Below are 23157 nucleotides of genomic sequence, written 5' to 3'. Positions count from 1 at the left end.
TGATACAACCACCTCAAAAGGGTGTTGTGAGAAATAATGAATATTTACAAAGGGCTTTGCACATGTAAATGGCTAAATACTATTAATTTACTCTGCTGAGTACATTGTCTGAATGTAGTGAATACATATTTCTGAGAATATTTTTGTTTTAAAGTTTTGGCAGACTTCAGCTGTCATCTCCCCTTAAATTCACTAGAAGTTGCATGCAAGTATCTCAGGGCATAATTTAGTCTTTTTCCATCATCCCTTGTAGCCCCTCATATGTCTGGTCAGCACGTAAGACAATGGGGCCTCAATCCTGATTGGAGTCTCAGGCTGTTACAGTGATTTAGGATTAGATTCTCATTTGGACTATATGGCAGAACAAGAGTAAGAACTTCTCCTTAAGTCCCTGTGGGATCCCTGAACCTTAAAACTGGGCACATACAGGTAAGTAGATCTACCCAGGGAAAGAATAAACGGGTGAGTAGAGAAAAAATGGAGCTTTGGCACAGTAGTAGCCAAGCCAGTGCAGACAGGAGCATGATAATTCACTGCTGATCTATACCAGCCGTATGTCATTGCACATATGCTCCCTGGAATAAGGCAGAAATGGGGGGGGGGGATTGCAACCTCAAGGGGTGCTTCTCATTCATAATACCTCCCAGGACTATTGCTAGGGTGGGGCATTTTATGCACCTTCTCTTCCTCAGGTCAGAGTCTAACCCACAGACACAGAATAATCTGTCTGTTATGCATGAAGAGGGCATAATTTATTTTATAGGAAGTCCCTTTTATTCAGTGGAATTCATCTAACAGGGCAGTTATTCCCTGCAGCACCAGTGGAATTTCAAGGTTCCAGGACTATAAATCTGGTGACTTTCTGAACTCCTCACCTACCCAATACTTACGTTGATAATGGCATCTGTCTGAATGTAATCCATATCCGAGTCCCTCAGGCCTAGCTCCTTTCCATCTCGCTGAGCAGTGCTGACAATACCTGTTGTCACAGTGTTCTGCAAGGCAAAAGGGCTCCCAATAGCCACAACGAACTCCCCAGGACGCAGATCGGCCGAGTGGCCCAGTAATAATACGGGTAGTTTTTTCTTTTAAAATAAAAACAGGAAGAAAACAGAATTACTGTCAGTTTATGGCTGGTTACTCAAAATGAAATGTAAGGCCCAAACCCTAGCTACAGACCAGAAGGATATGCTGCCACCTATGTCCAGCGGAAGAGCAATTCTGCCATCGGAAGTCAGGATATCACAGCTCAGGCCAGCTCAATGCGCTGCAGGTCGCTGCTTCCTGCTACTGTCTTCAGAAGAAAAGGGCTCAGTCCTCATGGAGCTGCCTTGCAATCATTGTAGATGGCAGAATCAGCCCCAACAGGATTCTGGGACAAACTCATGCATTTTCCATGGGATGACCCTTGTCATGATGTGCAACCCACCATAAGCCAGATTCTGCAATCCTTACTTACATTGTGCAGTATCTTACTGCCTACGTAGCACCACTGAAATCAACGGGATTATTTGCGGAGTACGGTATCACCTAATGTGAGTAAAGGTGGGAGAGCCTGGCTGCATGTAAGCAATGAGTAACTGCTGGGGGACTCTTGTGTACTATGGCAGGTTCCCCTCTGTACAACCACATCATATAGTCTGCTCTCAGCAGGCTGGCTCTTCCCCTTTGACCAATGTTCCCCTCTTGTGCACCCCACCCTCATGCAGGATGGAGCCTTTAACTACAAGTATTAAACTGTCCCAGTAAAGCAGATTATTTTTGAGAGAGAGGATGTTCACTTCAGATATCCCCATACTCTCCCAACATCAAAAGGACTTTTTTCTTCAAACACAGTCACACTCACGTCTTCAGTTATGTTTTCCAATATGCAGAATCTGCATCTTTCTTTTAATCCGTGCTTCCATACCAGAAACAGTGAAATAATTTATGAACAAGACGTGAAATTTTCCAGGCCTACAGCTGCAGTCCATTCCTTACATTTCATCTACAATTTATATTAGGCTTCACATTGACTAGCAAATACTAGTGAATGAGATATATAGTATTCCCAGGCAACAATCAAAATAAGTTTCCATGAGGCAATTTGGTCAATTTCTGCCCAACGATAGAACCATTTCAGGTCTAAATACTGGAAGAACCATACTTTTGTTAACGATCACGGTGATGCTCCACGAATAGTAATATTCCACATTTTGAGCCAGATCTTCAGTGATATAACTCAGAGCACTGCATTGAAATCACTGGTTCTGGGCCTTTGATTTGACTATATATTTAGTCATTGAAATGGGAACCTTCTCTTTTTCCCTTTTTTATCTGCCCTGTATCATATTAACAAGATCTGCTAATAAACAATTCCTTGGAAAGCTGTTTGCTTATTTTGCAATCTCTCTCGCTGTTAATTCCTGATTGGAGCAAAGAAATGTGAACACGATGACTTGCTCTTAAAAATATATTAGGTTCATTTGCACTGTGAAATTTGCATTACATTAATAATGAACAATTCCACACATGTTTCGAAAGAGATTCTTAAGAATATGTTCCAACAAACAAGGCTGTGCCTAAAACACAACTGAGCTGAGGCTACCAGTCTGATTCGTTTAACCTCTTAGATTACTTACTTTAGGATGAATCTTTATTGTTGCTATATCAGACTTCTTGTCAATGTCTTTGATTGTTGCTTCATAGGTATCTCCAGTCTGCAGCTGCACTTTTAACTGTTGTCGCCCTGATATAGCATTGCTGCTTGACACCACGTGGGCATTGGTTACAATTAAACCCGAGTCTGACATTATAAACCCAGATCCACTGGACAAGGGGACATTTCGGCCAAAGAGAGGATGTCTGTACCAGAAACAAACAACAATATCTCATACATTAAACAGCTTGTGGGGAATAATAATATTATTATTTAACAAGGCTTATTACAGTTTGTAGCAGCTCATACATATAGATCATCTGTCACTCTGAAGAATCCCAAAGCACTTTATCATTGATGTTAGATCTGGTAAAAAAAAATACTGAATTTTAAAACGTTGACAAAAAAAAAATTTGCACAAAAACGTGGATCCATTGTTAGACCAGCTCGAATGAATGTCATGCCAGGGATTCTCAAATGTGGGATTGTGGAGCACTTTCCTAGCAGTTTGCAAAGAGCTGGAAGGTCACATGGTCCTTTTGCACCTTTGTTTTCAGCTACTTTTACAGGTATCTGAATTTTCATTGCAAAGAAGGCGCCTGGATGCCAGTAAAGGTAGCTGGAATACAGGGAAAGGATCAGCCCGTCTGACTCCACTCATCACTGCTGCTACGTGAGAGGAAAATGAAGGCAGGAAACAAGAGCTTCCACCACCAGAGGGAGCTAAGAGTGGGACTGGCGCCTCTGGTAGGAGTGGGGAACAAGGGGGAAAGGCCCAGGCAGCAAGGCAGCTTGTGCAAAAAAGAGGAGGAAATGGCAGCAGGTACTCATGGATAGGAGACTGGAGCAGGGGGCACAAAGGGGAAAGAAGAGATAGAAAAGGGAGACAAAATTAAGGGAACAAGCAAATGGTGTGATTTAGAAAACTGAAGAAACACTTACTGCACTGAAGACAGTTACAGATACATTAAAGATTTTTCTAAGTATGACTCTTCCTGGTAAGCAATTGCTGCCATTACTTCAGGTGTTTTATGCAAATAGGAATGGAGATGGTTCCAGTGATAGCAAACGGGAGGGGAGCTGGTCCAGGAATCTGTCTCCCTGGTAAGATGCAGTCCAGGCTGTGAAATTATTTGAAGCCCATGGTACATACAGCAACACTGAAGTGCAGCCAGCCCTGGGCTCAATCAGTGCCTAATACATCGCACATCACTGAGGGATGAGGAGTTAATCAGATTTGAGTTTTTACAAGGACTCGGGGGCAAATGTTTTCTTTTCTGGAAAGGAGAAAGGATTTATAATATATACACAGAGAGAGCAAACAGGTCTTGGGTTTTAGAGTTTTTGCAAATGACCGAAAACTGTAAACTATTAATAGGTTCATAGATGTTACAGGCAGCATAATTTAGTCGGACCTCCTGCATACCACAGATCATAGAAGTTCACCAAATGATTCCTGCATCAAGCCTGTAACTTCTCTTGGAGCTGCAGCAGATCTTGTGGAAAGACATCCAAACTTAATTTAAGTCTTCAAGTGATGGAGAAACCCCCAGACCCCTAGGTAAACTGTTCCAATGGTTCATTACCTTACCTGTTAAAAATGCACCTTGCTTCTCATCTGAATTTATCAAGCTTCAGCTTCCATCCATTGGCTCTTATCATGCCTTTGTCAAATAGATTCAAGAGTCCTCTCCTATCAGATATTTTTTCCCCCACTTAGGTACTTATAGTGCCTGATCAGCTTGCCTCTTAACCTTCTCTTGGATAAAGTAAATATAGTGATGTTCTTTAGGCTCTCACTGTAAGCAGCCTTTTTCCAGCTTAGCTTTTTGTGTACGTTTTTTTTCCACTGGAATGGTTCATATTTTACGTTCTGTCCAAATCAAGATTGAATGAATCTCAAAAACAAATATGATAGCTTCATTTTATTCCATATAATCCAAAGGTTGTGAGGATAGTTAATGTTTGTACAGTACTGTGAAGATGTTAAGAGGTACTATTAGTAGTATCATTTATTATCCATTTGCACTACCACTTAAAACCAGGATTCCTTCCTACATGCAAGCGTAGCTGAATTAACACTGGACAGATCCTGCTCCAGGGTGGTTGAGATATCATTTGAAAAAACACGCCTGCAAGACTTTGGTTTTGTTTATCTTTGTCTGGCCACGGGAGATTGCTGGTTTCTAAGAAAACTTTACCAGTTACAGGCTTCTGCTAGAGCACTAGTCCGCTACTGGCAACACAATCATGTGTTGGCATGCTTCTAAACAATGCAGTTAGAACACACACACACACACACACACACACACACACAGTCAAAAAAAGTTACCTCAGGAAAAGTTCAATGTGAACAACTGCAGGTGCAATCTTTTCCACCACATCTGCAATGAAGTTAAACTTGTATCTTGGGCTGTTGGGCTGTTGGTGACCTATACTAGCAGAAAAAATGGGTATGTTAATAAGAAAATACCCTTTGTACCAATCACATGAGATAAATTTGTCTATAGTTCAAATGGGGACATTTTCCAGCCAGACAGGGGAAAGGCATATAAGCCATTAAGAGACTTTTAAAAATTGCTTGTGTTTTGTTTTGTCCTGAGAAAAGGACAAGGCCATTTGGCTAAGAACTTCCTAGATTAACTGGAACTCACAAGATGTAGTGATGGCCTTGTCTGGCTGTTTTTTTTTTTTCACAACTAGTCATAATTGTTATTTAAAATTTTTACTGCATTAGCACCTAGAGATCTTAACCAAGTCAGGACCCCACTATGCTAGGCACTATACTAAAGTACCGCAAATGACAGTCCTTGCCCCAAAAGCTTATGTGTGAACTCACTGTGAAAATATCAAATGAAAGCAGATCTACCAAAATCCTTATGATCTGTTATTATAATTCAGTAATAAGTTTGACAGTATTATGAAAAGAAACATGAATAAAATATGAAATTCTATAAAAGGAAGAATAGCTCTGAGATAAACACCACAGCCACCAGGCTTTCAGTATTATTACTGACACTGAAGTTTGGAAACATCTGTACTGCTACATTTTAATTAATCATGTTTATTATGAGTGTCTAGGGAGAACGGGGCTCCATTGTGCTAAGCACTGTACAAACATAATAGTAGAAGATAGTCTTGCCCCAAAGAAATTACAGGAAAGACATGGACAATTGTTTCTCACCACTTTTATAATAAACTCTGTTGCAAATGTTTTGCAATGGCAAATAGTACATTTCTCAAATTTCCTAGCATAGTAGAAGCTGTTTGTAAACAACTTTAATTGTACACTCCAATAATGACTAAGACTCCAGTCCTGCAAAGGGAAGTGTTTATGCAGAGCCTTATGCTGGCGGGGAGTACCAATGACTTCAATGGCATTCCACGCGAATGAATCTCATTGGAGGTTCAGGATCTAAGTCAGCAGGAATATGCACAAGAATAGGAATAAAGTTTGAGCTGATTTTCTTCACAGAACAGCAAGAGGAGATCACACGTCACACCTGTAACCAAAATTGTGACTAGTTTCCCACCCAGCAAAACCATGGTGGAGTCTAAACAGGTAATAGAAATCAATACAATAAGGCATTCCCCACTGGAACACAGTATAGTCATTTCAGGGTAAATGTAAACTTTGTACTTAAACCGATAAAGAGTTAATCTTGTTTGTAACACTGTCAGAAAATCAAACGCAGCTTTCTTTTACATCTTCAGCTACCCCAATTGTTGTCATATGTACACAGCGTAGTGATTTAAAATAAACTCTGAGAGTACCGGATTGCTCAGAGGATTTGTAATGAGACACAGCTCTTTTCATCTCTAGGTTAGTTCAGATCTGGTGCAATGGCTGCAGTTCCATGTCTTATGGGAAGGAACTAGTGGGCTCAGTACACATCATAAAACTTACTCCATCACAGCTGGTACGTAAGGGACTCTTGCAGGATGTGGATTGAATGAGAATGGAACACAGCCTATTCGCTCACTGTTAGAACAGAAGTAAGGCCCATTCTGTTTAGGTCTGATCTTTTATGCCTCCTCCTCAGTCCCTGCACTGAGCTCAGCTCAGGCTCAAGGTTGAATTGGCTCCATAATATGTTCAGTTTATGTAGTGTTTCAGGGAAAAAAATGCTATATGAATGGAAGAGACTACTGAAATGTATTAGACTTTTCTTAGCCTAGCCAATGTAACAAGCAAGAGGCACAGATAAAGCACTTCTCTGCATAATCTGCATTGTTTTCTTTCTGCAGCTGCTTACCTAACTTTTAAAGAAGGAGAGAGAGACAGACCCAGAAGGAGAGTAAGAATAAGAATAAGAATAAAAGTAGGGAGACTAAGAGGTTGGGGGGAAGGGAGTCAGAAACAAAGGAAAAATAGAGAGAGAGGCTGACACAGAGGAGGAAGAAGAAGGAGAGACACGGGGCTGGGGGAAGAGGGATAGGAGAAGGAATCAGTAATAATTTAAAACATTTTCCTATATTTTGATATTCTATCTGGTTCTTAGTTCAAAGATTATCGTGGGCACCAAAGTTTAATGGTGAGCTCTAGAGGTGATCCAGAGAATTACAGCCCAGTTAGCCTTATATCTGTGCCTGATAAATTGATTGAAATAATCTTTAGAAACAGAATAATAAGACAACTGGAAGATCACGGTATGATATGGTCTAACCCGTAAGGATTTTGCAAAAGGACATCATGTCTCACTAATCTATTAGAAGTCTTTGAACGTGTCAATAAACTAGTGGATAAAGGAGAACCAGTTGACATAATTTATTTAGACTTCCAAAAGGCCTTTGACAAGGTCTCTCATTAGAAGGAACTAAAGAAGCTAAGTAGTCATGGGGTGAGAGTTGAAGTATTGTCGTAGACCAAAAACGTCTAAGAGACCGGAAACAAAGAGAGGACTCAAGGGTCAATTTTCATCCTGGCAAAATGTGAACAATGGGGTGCCTCAGTTATCAGGTCTAGTGCTGTTTAATATTTGTGTTAATGAACTGGAAAGGCAGCTGATTAGTGAAGTAGCAAAATTTGCAGATGACACCAAGTTATTTACTGAAGTCCAAAGAGAAGACTAGGAGGCATCATGGGGATCTAAACAAGGTAGGTGAATGGGCAACACAATGGCTAATGAAGTTCATTGTTGACAAATGCAAAATAATGCACCACTGGAGGAAAAAATGAAACCATTCATACACCTCACAGGGTTTTAAATTAACTGTAACAACTCAGGAAAGGGAGCTCCTGTTGCCAGCTCAATGAAGGCCTTGACTCACTGTTCAGCCTGCAGCCAAAAAAACAAACAGGATGTTAGGATGTATAGGGAAGGGGATGGAAAGTAAAATGGAAGCTGTTATAGTGCCATTATATAAATTGGTGGCATTCGTGCCTGAATGTCTGTGTGCAGGGCTGGTCACCCCTCCTCAAAAAGTCTAGGGCAGAATTAAAGGGAGTTCAGAAAAGAGTGACGGAAAAGATGAGGGACATGGAAAAGCTTTAATTTGAAGAGAGACTAAGTGGGCTGGGACTGTTTACCTTAGAAAGGAGACAAAGAAGAGATAACATGATAAAATAATTAATGGTAGAGAGCTGGTAGATCAGGAGTTTCTGTTCTTTTTGTCTTGTGACACAAGAACCAGGAGCCCTCATTAGGTTACAACTCAGCTCACTCCTGATGGCTTGGGTAAAATGACTTGGATTTTTAGTGCAACGTGAGTTTTGTATGGAGTGGATACAATTGTAACACAAATACCAGCGAAGTGTTCCAAGGAAAGAAACCTCTCACAGATTAAACCAACTGAAAGACAATTGGGCATTTCTCCATAGAACTCCCATAGTAGTAACAATCAGCTGTGGTTTTTCTTTTGTTGGAGCAGGATTTGCTTTTTAGTGGAAACCACACTTAATTCAGCAAGCTAAATTTATATGATTGTGTAAATAGATGGAATGACTTGGCAGAGTTAGATGCAACCTTTTATTTTTATGTTCATTCTCATGCACTCTGAATAATCTCTCTAACTGACCGTATAGACTTGCTCCAGTACCTTGTTTGAAGGGGATACTGCAAACAGGGATCACGTAGGTCAGTCAGCTATAAGCAGTGTATACTGCTGTTTATTTTATGTACTGCTACATGGGATTCATTTGACTTTCAAATCACAGGCAATTTGCTTGACTCTGTAGTACATTTCATTTTGTTCTAATGAAATCTACTTATAAGAGTTTAAATACTTACATGCAAGTTCAATATTTGGGGTTGGGAAGGAATTTTCCTCCAGGGCAGATTGGAAGAGGCCCTGGAGGTTTTTTGCCTTCCTCTGTAGCATGGGGCACGGGTCACTTGCTGGAGGATTCTCTGCTCCTTGAAGTTTTTAAACCACGATTTGAGGACTTCAGTAGCTCAGACATAGGTAATAGGTTTTTCGCAGGAGTGGGTGGGTGAAATTCTGTGGCCTGCGTTGTGCAGGAGGTCAGACTAGATGATCATAATGGTCCCTTCTGACCTCAGTATCTATGAATCTATGAATACATGCCCTGACATGACATAATACTATTATCACATCTTCCTATAGGTTCTTTGAAAGGCTGAGGGCCAGATCCTCAGCTGGTGTAAACTGCCACAAAACTATAGTAATCCAATGATAAATGTGTCCCTGTAGGCCATATCTCTACTGATGAAAATCAACATGGCTCCATTTAAAACAATAGAACTGCACCAATTCACCCTTTGTGTCTGTGCCTAGGATCCTGTGTGCAGCATTTCCCTAGTCCACCAGAATCAGCAGCCACAGCAGCAGAGTGAATCTCGCAAACAATGGATCAGTTACACATGGCTGCTCCTATTGGACCACTAAGGAAGCATTATGGATGGCAGCAGCTTTCCAGGTGTGATCTACGGCAGTGATGCTCAAACTGGGGAGGTTTCAGAGTAGCAGCCGTGTTAGTCTGTATCCGCAAAAAGAAAAGGAGTACTTGTGGCACCTTAGAGACTAACAAATTTATTTGAGCATAAGCTTTCGTGAGCTACAGCTCACTTCATCGGATGCATTCAGTGGAAAATACAGTGGGGAGATTTATATACACAGAGAACATGAAACAATGGATGTTACCATACACAATGTAACGAGAGTGATCAGGTAAGGTGAGCTATTACCAGCAGGAGAGCCGGGGGGAAAAAAACTTTTGTAGTGATAATCAAGGTGGGCCATTTCCAGCAGTTGATGGTACCCGCATGGCCCCATAGTATGCCAACATTTTTATGGCTGATTTAGAACAACGCTTCCTCAGCTCTCGTCCCCTAATGCCCCTACACCACTTGCGCTACATTGATGACATCATCATCTGGACCCATGGAAAAGAAGCCCTTGAGGAATTCCACCATGATTTCAACAATTTCCATCCCACCACCAACCTCAGCCTGGACCAGTCCACACAAGAGATCCACTTCCTGGACACTACGGTGCTAATAAGCGATGGTCACATAAACACCATCCTATACCGGAAACCTACTGACCACTTTGCCGACCTCCATGCCTCCAGCTTTCATCTAGACCACATCACACGATCCATTGTCTACAGCCAAGCTCTACGATACAACCACATTTGCACCAACCCCTCAGACAGAGGCAAACACCTACAAGATCTCTATCAAGCGTTCTTACAAACTACAATACCCACCCGCTGAAGTGAAGAAACAGATTGACAGAGCCAGAAGAGTACCCAGAAGTTACCTACTACAGGACAGGCCCAACAAAAAAAATAACAGAACGCCACTAGCCATCACCTTCAGCCCCCAACAAAAACCTCTCCAGTGCATCATCAAGGATCTACGACCTATCCTGAAGGACAATCCATCACTCTCACAGATCTTGGGAGACAGGCCAGTCCTTGCCTACAGACAGCCCCGCAACCTGAAGCAAATATTCACCAGCAACCACACAACAGAACCACTAACCCAGGAACCTATCCTTGCAACAAAGCCTGTTGCCAACTGTGTCCACATATCTATTCAGGGGACACCGTCATAGGGCCTAATCTCTTTGGGGGCATGAAGACACTTTATTAATTTCACTCTTCACAGCAGACTTACTAGCACCCCATCGCCACCCTTGCTTCTGTGCTGCTTCTGGTGGCGGTGCGGCCTTCAGAGACACCCAGCTCTGAAGGCCGTGGTGCTGCCAGCAGCAGCGCAGAGGTAAGGGTGGCGATGGGGTGCTAGTAAGTCTGCTGTGAAAAGTGCTATTAACAAATACCACTATTCACATTGCCATACAAGTGGTTAATTTGTTTTCATTTGAATTTTTTTTTTTTAAATCTACATTTGCAGTTTGTAATCCTCTGTGTTTACTACTTCCTAATAACTTTTAGCTGGTCTTATAAATTTAGTAATAAAAATTATTTTTTCATTCCTTCTGCCAACTTGCAAAAAACTCAAGTTTCAGATTAAAAATACTGGGGGGGAGGGATATGACAAATTCCGTGCATGGTAAGTGGGGGCACGACTGGAAAAGTTTGTACACCACTGATCTAGGGGAGGAGGGAAAGAAAAACTGAAGAGGAGGAAGGAACATATGGTAGGAGAGGAAGGGAAGAAGACAAAGCTGGGGGTAATAAAGGGAAAGTCACACAAACAGAGAGGGGACTGACAAAATTAGGTGGGCCAGTCCTGTACCAGTGAGCACCACCTAGCCTGGAAACAACTTTTCCCCTCTTTCCCTGGGCCAGCAGATATTAGAAGCACTGCAGACAGTATACTCCAGCCATGAGGATGATTCAGAGCCTGACTCTAGTGACTCCCTTATGACTGGCTGGAGAAGCAAAATTTATAACTTTGTAGAAGTGTTTTATACTAATTAGCAGCAGAAGACTGCGTCCAGGCCTTGGATGCCGGGAACATAGTGCATGTACGCAGGATCACGTACTGAGAGAGCTTGATCTGGACCAGCTGGAATGACAGATTCCAAAATGTAACTTATTAACATTAGTTACAAACAACTGATGGTGAGCCTTCAACAACTGATGGTGAGTTTATACTTTTGTCTCTTCCTTCAGTAAAATAAAGTGGGGGAGAGAGAGAGAGAGAGAGAGAGAGTGTGTGTGTGTGGCAGAAATAAGTGGAAATGGGGAGTGAGATATTGGGTATTTCTACGCTGTAATTAAACACCCATGGATGGCCTGTGTCAGCTGACTTGGGCTCACAGGGCTCAGATTGTGGGGCTATAAAATTGCAATGTAGACATTGGGGCTCAGACAGGAGCCCAAGCTCTGCGACCCCACAAGAGGGAAGAGTCCCAGAGCCCAGGCTCCAGCCCCATGCCGAAATGTCTACACCACAGTTTTACAGTTCCGCAGCACCAGCCCCATGAGCCAAGTCGGCTGACGCAGGCCAGCTGCGGGGGTTTAATTGCAGTGTAGACATAGCCATTAAGTCTAAAATGGAGGAAGGGGAAATCTAGAGTAAAAAGAGGGTACAGGATACAGAATAAATAGACTTAGTTCATTTTAAAGTAAATGGTCATACCCCCTGAGAAGTCAATGGAAATTTATACCAGCAGAGGATCTAGCCTATTAGTAAGAGTGAGAGCAAAATGAGGCTCATTACCTTTCTGGAGGTAATACATTATATTAAAATAGGACATTTTGTGCTTAGTAAGAATTTGTGGTTGTGACGCACTCTATATGATTTTATAAAAATATGCTAATGAGTGTGAATATAATGTAACTGGAATATGCTTCATTCAAAAGGTCTCTTGTAAGATATCATTACAAAGCTTATAATCTACTGAGTGTGGTCATCCTATTTGTATAAATGTATGATTCTTGTATCTGAAACTAGAAATATGAAATATAACTCTGAGGGCCTATTGTAATTATGCAAAATAAGGGCCACTAATGGTGGTTGGGAACCTTGATGGCGCCCATCAGCCAGGACAATTGACTGTGGATGGCTGCTGTAGGTCAGGCTGCGAGGAATGAAGGCTTGGAGTCTCACAGGAAATGTGACCATGTCACCTGGTACTGAAATCCATCTTAAACCTGGTGCTTTTCCATTTTGGGGTGGAGGGGGGGACCCAGAGAGACAAAGGATTTCCACCTTGTGTCAAAGCCATATAAGGGAGTGGAACAGAATAAAGAGGGCAGGCATCATGCGAAATCCCCTAGCTACCACCTGAGCTGGAACAAAGGCTGTACCAGGGGAAAGGATTGTGCCCAGACTAGAAAGGTGTTCAGTCTGTGAAAGAAACTTATTGAAACATCTGTAAGGGTGAGATTTTACCTGTATTCAGTTTTTATTACTGTACTAGACTTAGACTTGCCTGTTTTATTTTATTTTGCTTGGTGATTCACTTTGTTCTGTCTGTTACCACTTAGAACCATTTAAATCCTACTTTTTCTATTTAATAAAATCACTTTTTACTTATTAATTAATCCAGAATATGTATTAATACGGGGGGGGGGGGCAGATGTGCATCTCTCTCTATCAGTGTTATAGAAGGCGAACAATTTATGAGTTTACCCTGTATAAGCTTTTTCCAGGGTAAAATGGATTTATTTGGGGTGTAGAACCCATTAGGAGTTGAGCATCTGAGTGTTAAAGAGAGGCAGACTTCTGTAAACTGCTTTCAATTAAGCCTACAGCTGTTAGGGGACATGGTTCAGACCTGGGTCTGGGTCTGCAGCAAGCTAGCGGGTCTGGCTCAAACCAGGCAAGACACTGAAGTCCTAAGCTGACTGGGCAGGAGAGCAGGAGCAGAAGTAGTCTTGGCACATCAGGTGGCAGCTCCTAGGGGGTTTCTGTGATCCAACCCGTCACAGTGGTCTTCACATTTTTTCTTAAATTCAGGTTCAGAATTTATTTAAAGTCTAAAATTGAAGAGATTTGTGTGTTTAGCTGTATTATTAAGGCTTATGGGGGACTGCAAACTGACAGAAGTGATCACTGGAGGAAAGCACTGTCCCTGTTGTGCTTGGATTTGCTCATGGAAAGAAATGAAAAAGAAATAAAAAGATTATGCGTCTGCTTAAAAAACAGAAACATCTGCTGGAACCATAGGATCCCCAGCAGCTTTTCTGATGAATTAAGATTAAGTTGCATAGCTGTGCATTGACCATAAAGTCTTGGTCAATATAAGACTATGTCATGTTTCAGGCAACATATTATTATAATGGATGTCTAACATGCACAGATGAAAACGGCATGATGAACAGCAACTATCATAATGCCACTAAATAAAGCCATGGTACACCCACATCTTGAATACTGCATGCAGTTCTGGTCGACCCATCTCAAAAAAGGTATATTAGAAAAGAATTGGAAAAAGTACAGAGGAGGGCAACAAAGATGATCTGGGGTATGGAACAGCATCCATATGAGGAGAGATTAAAAACACTTGGATTGTTCATCTTAGAAAAGAGACGACTAAGGGGCGATACAATAGAAGTCTTTAAAATGATGAGTGATGTGGAGAAAAGTGAATAAGGAAGTGTAATTTACCGCTTCACATAACACAAGAACCAGGAGTCACCCAATGAAATAAATAGGGAGCAGGTTTAAAACAAACACAAGGAAGTACTTCTACACACAACACACAGCCAACCTGTGGAACTCCTTGCCAGAGCATGTTGTGAAGGCCAGGAGTATAAGTAGGTTCAAAAAAAGAATTAAATACGTTCATGGAGAATAGGTCCAGCAATGGCTATTAGCTGAGATGTCAGGGACACAACCCCATGTTCTGGGTGTCCCTAAACCTCTGACTGCCAAAAGCTGGGATTGGAAAACAGGGGATCAATCACTCAGTAATTTCCCTGTTCTGTTCATTCCCTCTGAAACATCTGGCACCAGCCAGTGTCAAAAGACTACTGGGCTATGTGAACCATTAGTCTGACCCAATATGGCCATTCTTATGTTCTTATAACAAACACTGAAATGGGCTTTCTCAGTCTTTAGCCAAGGTAACAAAGGCAGGATGGAGATGGATTGAAAGATACCTTCCAGTTGAGGACAGTTTGCTGCCTAGCTAGATTCAGAAGGAGAGAGCTTCACTTTGCCTTTCTGCCTGATCTTTTTTCACAAGCAATAAAAGCAATAAAATCATCAAAATGTCCCTTTCCTCTTAGATGTTCTGTACCAGAACAAGAAAATATCAAATTCTAAATGTCCTTTTGGTCACTAAATAATATTTTCCCTTCTCACCCACAAGAGCTCAAAGCAAATGTTTTAAAACAGTCCCAGACTAAACAAAACCAGTCCAAAAAAAAAAAAAAAAGTGGCCTAGACTTAGAGTTTGTGTTTCCAGTTGATACCTTGCAATGGGCTGCCCTAACTAAAATATACAGTCATAGGCTTCTTGGAGGCTCTTATGACAGCAATACTAATAAAAGACTCCAGTATTTCTCTCACTTAGCCTTATTCCTCAAAAATTTAAAGTAATTATATACCAAGTTGTAGCCTCAAGATTACTCACATGTACAAACAGTCGGTAAACCTCAATGTCGCAGGCAGAGCTGTGCTGGATAGATTTGTAGTCACATATTTTCTGATTCTCTTTTCAAGAATTTAAACTTTGTAGCCAACTCATCTTTTAGGGTCTGATCCTGCAAAGACTGAATCACATGGTTAACTTCATGCCATGTGTAGTCTTTGACTTCAGCAGGACTGTTCATGGCATAAAGTTCCTCTGTGCATAAATCTTTGCAGGATTAATACCATAGAGCCTGATCCATAGCTGATTGAAGTCAAAGGGACTCTTTCCATCAACTTCAATAGTCTTTAGATCAAGCCCCTGAAGAGCTACTTACCCCCATAAGTAACTTTTGAAATATTACATATTATAATTAAATATATATGATAAATATGTGTGTGCATGGATATGCAGTATACTGAGCACATACACTATTCTGAAATATAACAGATTTAGGAATAGTAATTCTACTTGCACAGTGTATTAGTTATTTTTTCTGATTTTCGTACCTGGATTTTTATTGCTAAATGTATTTATATGACGAGAAGATTTCCAAGACTTCACCTGTTCCTTTCTACCGTTCTCCAGATCATAGAAATCTATTTATATATAAATTTACATATATATCAGGGTTGTTCACACAGAAACCACCTCTGATGTTGCAGAGAATTATGATTTCATGCAGGGGATACTTTATTAACAGCACATGAATTCTAAGGCGCTCTAAAGAACCTGTTGCATGCAAATATCTTTAATAGTTAAGAAATCAGCAAGAGAAATACAAAACATATGTGATACACCTGCAAAATTTGAGCCTGATCTTTCAATTCTTTAGTCATTTGAATACTTTGATTGACTTTATTGGGAGCATAAGTAATATAATTACAACTTAATTATGTTTACTTTAATGGAAGGTAAGGGTTTGCATCTTTGATTGCAAACCATTTATTTTCCAGGCAGGTTTAAGCTGCTATTAAAACAATGAGGAAAACATAAGAACATAAGAATGGCCACACTGGGTCAGCCCAGTATCCTGTCTGCCAACAGTGGCCAATGCCAGGTGCCCCAGAGGGAGTGAACCTAACAGGTAATGATCAAGTGATCTCTCTCTCCTGCCATCCATCTCCACCCTCTGACAAATAGAGGCTAGGGACACCATTCCTTACCCATCTTGGCTAATAGCCATTAATGAATTAACCTCCATGAATTTATCTAGTTCTCTTTTAAATCCTGTTATAGTCCTAGCCTTCACAACCTCCTCAGGCAAGGAGTTCCACAGGTTGACTGTGCACTGTGTGAAGAAGAATTTACTTTTATTTGTTTTAAACCTGCTGCTCATTAATTTCATTTCATGGCCCTTAGTTCTTATATTATGGAAACAAATAAATAACTTTTCCTTATTCACTTTCTCCACACCACTCACAATTTTATATACCTCTATCATATCCCCCCTTAGTCTTCTCTTTTCCAAGCTGAAAAGTCCTAGCCTCTTTAATTTTTGGATGGCTTGTCTTTGTATATTTGGGATAGAAAACACAATAGAAGACATTCATTTAAAAACTAAGAGCTGTAGCAAAATGCTGATTTGCTAAGAAAAGAAATGAATTTGCACTGTATTAAATCAGTAACAAATTACTTGCTCATTATGGCCTGAGCCCAAGTTCTGCAAGTAGTCCCATGGTCACTTGGGCTACTCACCTGAGTAAGGCTGTTCATGTTTGGAGGCTCAAGCCATTATACAGTAACAATAGTGATAGCACGATCTGGTGCTTATAGCTGTGTTTGTATATACAAATGATCTATGATACTCAGTTCTTTGGATTCGGCATGCCCAGGTATAGGAGTCTGTGCGGTCCTTCATGCTCCTTTCTCAACCAAAGAATGTTCTGAAGGAGCAGAGGTGATCAGAAAAATGAGCACTCTTCACCCACTCAGTCATTCTGGGCCTTTGTTTTTGACATGTATTCTTCCTCCCTCTGTCTTCCACCAGCCCTATTTTTATCCAACCACACTTATCACAGATGTATGTCATTAGAAAGTACAGCCAGTGTTGCATCTCCCTATCTTAGCTAACTATAGTGACTACCTAACTTTGCGTACATATGTCAAACTGCTGACAAGCAAAGCAGCAGAAGTTCCAAGGTTACTCCTCATGGTATACTCTGTAAGATATAACCTAAACCACTTGGTAAAGCTATCGTTAGTCTGGATATTATTTTATATACAACTGGTGGAGTGAAATTGGATCAACTTTATAAGTATGTCAGTGTCTCCAAATTCTGAGCAATCTGCAGCCAGATTCCCTGCACAAACAGAGAAAATGTAGAAACACGACTTCAACTTTGAACAGTTACTGTCTTTTAAAATATTTTATGACAGCCATAGCACGTTACTGTTTTTAAAAGAACCATAACTGAGTTCTACGCCTGGCTCATCCATTGATTCTGTCTGACCTTGGGCGAAACACTTGGTCACTTTGAGCTTCAGTCAGCACAGCTGTAGAATTTAAAAAAAAAAAAAAAAAAATCAGAACTTCACTCTAAACCAGATGTTACATTGGAGTTGACGTTTTCCCAGGTCAGAAACAAATTGCCAAATAACGGGAACACAAAAACAGTTACTTGGAAAAAAAATGTAACCTCTACCCCACTGCTCCAAATTCCTAAGTTATTACAGTGAACACAGGAGGATGCCAGGAAGAAATGCCACATGCACTAGAAACAAAAAGAAAAGGAGGACTTGTCGCACCTTAGAGACTAACAAATTTATTTGAGCATAAGCTTTCTTGAGCTACAGCTCACTTCATCGGATGCATTCAGTGGAAAATACAGTGGGGAGATTTATATACATAGAGAACATGAAACAATGGGTTTTACCATACACACTGCAATGAGAGTGATCACTTAAGGTGAGCTATTAACAGTATGAGAGCCGGGGTGGGGGGGTGGGAGGAGGAACGACCTTTTGCAGTGATAATCAAGGTGGGCCATTTCCAGCAGTTGACAAGAACATCTGAGGAACAGTGCGGGGCGGGGGGGGGGGAATAAACATGGGGAAATAGTTTACTTTGTGTAATGACCCATCCACTCTCAGTCTCTATTCAAGCCTAAGTTAATTGTATCCAGTTTGCAAATTAATTCCAATTCAGCAGTCTCTCGTTGGAGTCTGTTTTTGAAGTTTTTTTTGTTGAAGAATTGCAACTTTTAGGTCTGTAATCGAGTGACCACAGAGATTGAAGTGTTCTCCAACTGGTTTTTGAATGTTAAAATTCTTGACGTCTGATTTGTGTCCATTTATTCTTTTACATAGAGACTGTCCAGTTTGACCAATATACATGGCAGAGGGGCATTGCTGGCACATGATGGCATATATCACATTGGTAGATGTGCAGATGAACAAGCCTCTGATAGTGTGGCTGTTGTGATTAGGCCCTATGGTGGTGTCCCCTGAATAGATATGTGAACACAGTTGGCAAAGGGCTTTGTTGCAAGGATAGGTTCCTGGGTTAGTGGTTCTGTTGTGTGGTGTGTGGTTGTTGGTGAGTATTTGCTTCAGGTTGTGGGGCTGTCTGTAAGCAAGGACTGGCCTGTCCCCCAAGATCTCTGAGACTGATGGGTCGTCCTTCAGGATAGGTTATAGATCCTTGATGATGCGTTGGAGAGGTTTTAGTTGGGGGCTGAAGGTGATGGCTAGTGGCGTTCTGTTATTTTCTTTGTTGGGCCTTTCCTGTAGTAGGTGACTTCTGGGTACTCTTCTGGCTCTGTCAATCTGTTTCTTCACTTCAGCGGGTGGGTATTGTAGTTGTAAGAATGCTTGATAGAGATCTTGTAGGTGTTTGTCTCTGTCTGAGGGGTTGGAGCAAATGCGGTTGTATCATAGAGCTTGGCTATAGACAATGGATCGATATCCCCGATAATGTCATGGCAAACCTGGTGACTGAACTTTGTGACTTTGTCCTCACCTATAACTATTTCACATTTGGGGACAATGTATACCTTCAAATCAGCGGCACTGCTATGAGTACCCTCATGGCCCCACAGTATGCCAACATTTTTATGACTTACTTCGAACAACGCTACCTCAGCTCTCGTCCCCTAATGCCCCTACTCTACTTGCGCTACATTGATGACATCTTCATCATCTGGACCCATGGAAAAGAAGCCCTTGAGGAATTCCACCATGATTTCAACAATTTCCATCCCACCATCAACCTCAGCCTGGACCAGTCCACACAAGAGATCCACTTCCTGGACACTATGGTGCTAATAAGCGATGGTCACATAAACACCACCCTATACCGGAAGCCTACTGACCACTATGCCTACCTCCATGCCTCCAGCTTTCATCCAGACCACATCACACGGTCCATTGTCTACAGCCAAGCTCTACGATACAACCACATTTGCTCCAACCCCTCAGACAGAGACACACACCTACAAGATCTCTATCAGGCATTCTTACAAACTACAATACCCACCTGCTGATGTGAAGAAACAGATTGACAGAGCCAGGACAGTACCCAGAAGTCACCTACTACAGGAAAGGCCCAACAAAGAAAATAACAGAACGCCACTAGCCATCACCTTCAGCCCCCAACTAAAACCTCTCCTACGCATCATCAAGGATCTATAACCTATCCTGAAGGACGACCCATCAGTCTCAGAGATCTTGGGGGACAGGCCAGTCCTTGCTTACAGACAGCCCCACAACCTGAAGCAAATACTCACCAACAACCACACACCACACAACAGAACCACTAACCCAGGAACCTATCCTTGCAACAAAGCCCTTTGCCAACTGCGTCCACATATCTATTCAGGGGACACCACCATAGGGCCTAATCACATCAGCCACACTATCAGAGGCTCGTTCACCTGCACATCCACCAATGTGATATATGCCATTATGTGCCAGCAATGCCCCTCTGCCATGTACATTGGTCAAACTGGACAGTCTCTATGTAAAAGAATAAATGGACACAAATCAGACGTCAAGAATTTTAACATTCAAAAACCAGTTGGAGAACACTTCAATCTCTGTGGTCACTCGATTACAGACCTAAAAGTTGCAATTCTTCAACAAAAAAACTTCAAAAACAGACTCCAAGGAGAGACTGCTGAATTGGAATTAATATGCAATCTGGATACAATTAATTTAGGCTTGAATACAGACTGGGAGTGGATGGGTCATTACACAAAGTAAACTATTCCCCCCCCCCCGCCCCCCGCACTGTTTCTCAGAGGTTCTTGTCAACTGCTGGAAATGGCCCACCTTGATTATCACTACAAAGGCTTTCCCCCCAAACCTCCCCCTCCCCGCTCTCCTGCTGTTAATAGCTCACCTTAAGTGATCACTCTCATTACAGTGTGTATGGTAACACCCATTGTTTCATGTTCTCTATGTATATAAATCTCCCCACTGTATTTTCCACTGAGTACATCCGATGAAGTTAGCTGTAGCTCACGAAAGCTTATGCTCAAATAGATTTGTTAGTCTCTAAGGTGCCACAAGTACTCCTTTTCTTTTTCCAAATACAGACTAACACGGCTGCTACTCTGAAACTAAAAACAAAACATTCCTTAAGTCCCTAGGTACAATATCAAATACTAATTTTTATGGTTAAACATTCTAAATGTTCTGAATGAATGAGTTCAAACTAAGTATTGGAAGTGTCAGAGTTAATGGTTTTATACGTTGAGATGTCTAGATAAGAGAACGTTACAACTTCAAAATTTTAGGGAGGCAAAGTGGCTCAGTAGAAAGTACAGTGGACTGGGGCCTGCTAGATAACCTAGGACAAATCACTGCACCTCTCTGTCGCAGTTTCCCCATCTATAAAATGGGGATAACAATATTTAGCTCCTTTCTCAAGCAGTTTGAGAGCCACAGATGAAAAGTGCTATAAGAGTCTAACAATAGACAAGTCCCCTTTCCCTACCTACATCCCTTCCAATGAATTGTTTGCCCATAGTTCTTATGGTTTTTACAACCCTTGCTAATATATTTCATCTGACTTTACTGAAGCATTGATGTGTCACTTAAAATGCCAGAACACCTATCCACTGTTGTTTTCGGGGATGTTGATGGAAACAATGTAAAAATCAGCCATTAAATAATTTACTAGAAAATTTGTGAACTTTTGCAAAAATAAGTCAAATCGACACTTTCAGAAAAGTCGTTCATTTTAATACCTAAAAATCAACAACTGATCACCAAAGTCTTTTGAAGTTAGTAAATCCAGTTGGACGTGAGCTGGGAATAGTACAATATCCTAGGTCAGACAAAAACGGTAATACCAAATTGCACTCTAAAACATTCAAATGATTTAGTGTACAAGTTGAACAGACAATAGCATCCTGGTATCTTTGCCATTTCAAAATACACAAAAGCACTCTGATATGTGGGGAATACTGTATGGATGATGGACTACAGTACATTGTTACAGTAAAACAAAAAATAAGTGATACTTTAGCTTGCATCTGCTGGGCTGGTTATTGTTATGTCTCTTCTTGCTCTGCCTTATACATCAGATATCACATGTGCTTTTTTAATCGATGTATGGCAGGTCAAAACATTTCACTGTGTAAATGTAGGCATTGTGAAATGCCCCAGACTGTAAGATTTCAGTGCCCTGATTTTGACTTGGAAGGACCACTTTTAAGGCTGAAAGGATAATGCTGACCATGCAGTCGTGGCCTTTCTATTGCTGCTTTCTTACTGCTAATAAAATGTTATGCTCATTCCTTTATATCACTTTTCATTCAAAGATCTCAAAGTACCTTTACAAAGGAATGTAAGTTTCATTATTCCATTTTAAACTGGTGTAAACTGAAGCACAGAGAGTGAGTTACCCAATGTCATACAGCAGATCAATAGCAGAGCCAGGATTAGAACACAGTACTCCTGAATCCAGGGCTCTAACCACAAGACCACAGTGCCCATTAGTGAATGTGATTGATCTGATATGGACAAGGCCTGAACACCCTGGCTTATTTCACAAACAGCTTAGATCTTCTTTGGTTGCCAAATAGAGTAAGGAGTCTAACTGACAACAGCTCTGTAACTCATTCCAGTCCCCTGAGCCATCCCATCCTCCAAGATCACTTGAAATTTAAATGTTTCATTAACTTGGAAACTGATGTGTGATGTGCACAACAGCTAAGGGGTTCATGTTCACCCACAAAACACCTCCCTTCCCCCACCCATTGCATCCTATCTCCTGGGTGGAACACGTTAAGCAGTCCCGAGCACCCAAGATGGCCCTGCTGAAAGTGCAGCAGCTCAATGTTACCAGTGGTAATGATGGGGGTGGCGGTGCCCTGCATGGTCTTACCCGATTCACAGGCGCCTTTCTGGATCTGGATGACAGCTGGCAACCCCTGTTGCAAAGCCTTACGGCTCACCGCCTTCAGCTGACACACATTGTCATAGGTCCTGCCATCGCTGCCGCACACCTGGTAGCTGAGCTTGCACTGGCATACCCCTTTGCCGAAGCGCTTGCCCATGGGGTGCTTGCAATCCAGGCTGTCCCCGCATGGCGGGTCTTCCTTGCGGCCACAGGAATCACCTTCTCCCGCAGCACAGATAAGGCAGCAGTTGCAACGATCGGGGACATAGCCGCTTGGGCAGCTGGGGCTCGGGCACTTGGAGACATTGCAACGAGCTGGACATTTGCCATTGGCCACAAAGGGCTCTGCAAAGGTCCGGCTAGAACTTAGCGCCAGCAGGAGCAAAACTCGCAACAGAAAAACCATCATCACCTGTGACACCTTTTTAATTGGGGAGAGGAAAATGTGCAAATCCAGGGGAATAAGAAGGGCGTGCGGGGGGGTGGGGGCAAAAACAGGCAAAATGTGCAATTAAAATGCAGTGAGGGAATAACAGAAAAGGGGAAGTCAGGCTTTGCACACACACAAGAAAAGGAAAGAGTTAATCTTCCTTAAACAGCCCCCCAGCCTGTGACTGGCACACCCCTGTTAATGTTATGGGGCTCTCCACAATACAGGAGGGAGCGGCAGGCAGAAAGAAGAGAGAGGCTGGGAAGAGGTTAAACCACGAAGCCC

General features: G+C 41.7%; 1 protein-coding gene across 1 annotated transcript in view; it reads right to left on the bottom strand.

Annotated features, from left to right (window-relative positions):
- Positions 1 to 22851, bottom strand: part of HTRA3 (HtrA serine peptidase 3) — a 38708-nt gene extending 15857 nt beyond the window's left edge. The window contains exons 1-4 of the mRNA XM_077814659.1: positions 22428 to 22851; positions 4971 to 5070; positions 2622 to 2844; positions 891 to 1085 (exon numbers count right to left, since the gene is read on the bottom strand). Coding sequence (XP_077670785.1) covers positions 891 to 1085; positions 2622 to 2844; positions 4971 to 5070; positions 22428 to 22851 — 942 coding nt within the window. The remainder of the gene's footprint in view (positions 1 to 890; positions 1086 to 2621; positions 2845 to 4970; positions 5071 to 22427) is intronic.
- Between the last annotated feature and the right edge of the window lie 306 nt (positions 22852 to 23157).

This window comes from Eretmochelys imbricata, chromosome 4 (assembly GCF_965152235.1).
Source record: "Eretmochelys imbricata isolate rEreImb1 chromosome 4, rEreImb1.hap1, whole genome shotgun sequence".
NCBI classification, from domain to species: domain Eukaryota; kingdom Metazoa; phylum Chordata; order Testudines; family Cheloniidae; genus Eretmochelys; species Eretmochelys imbricata.
Note: the sequence above shows the minus strand (reverse complement) of the source record. Positions and strands in the feature narration are given on the sequence as shown.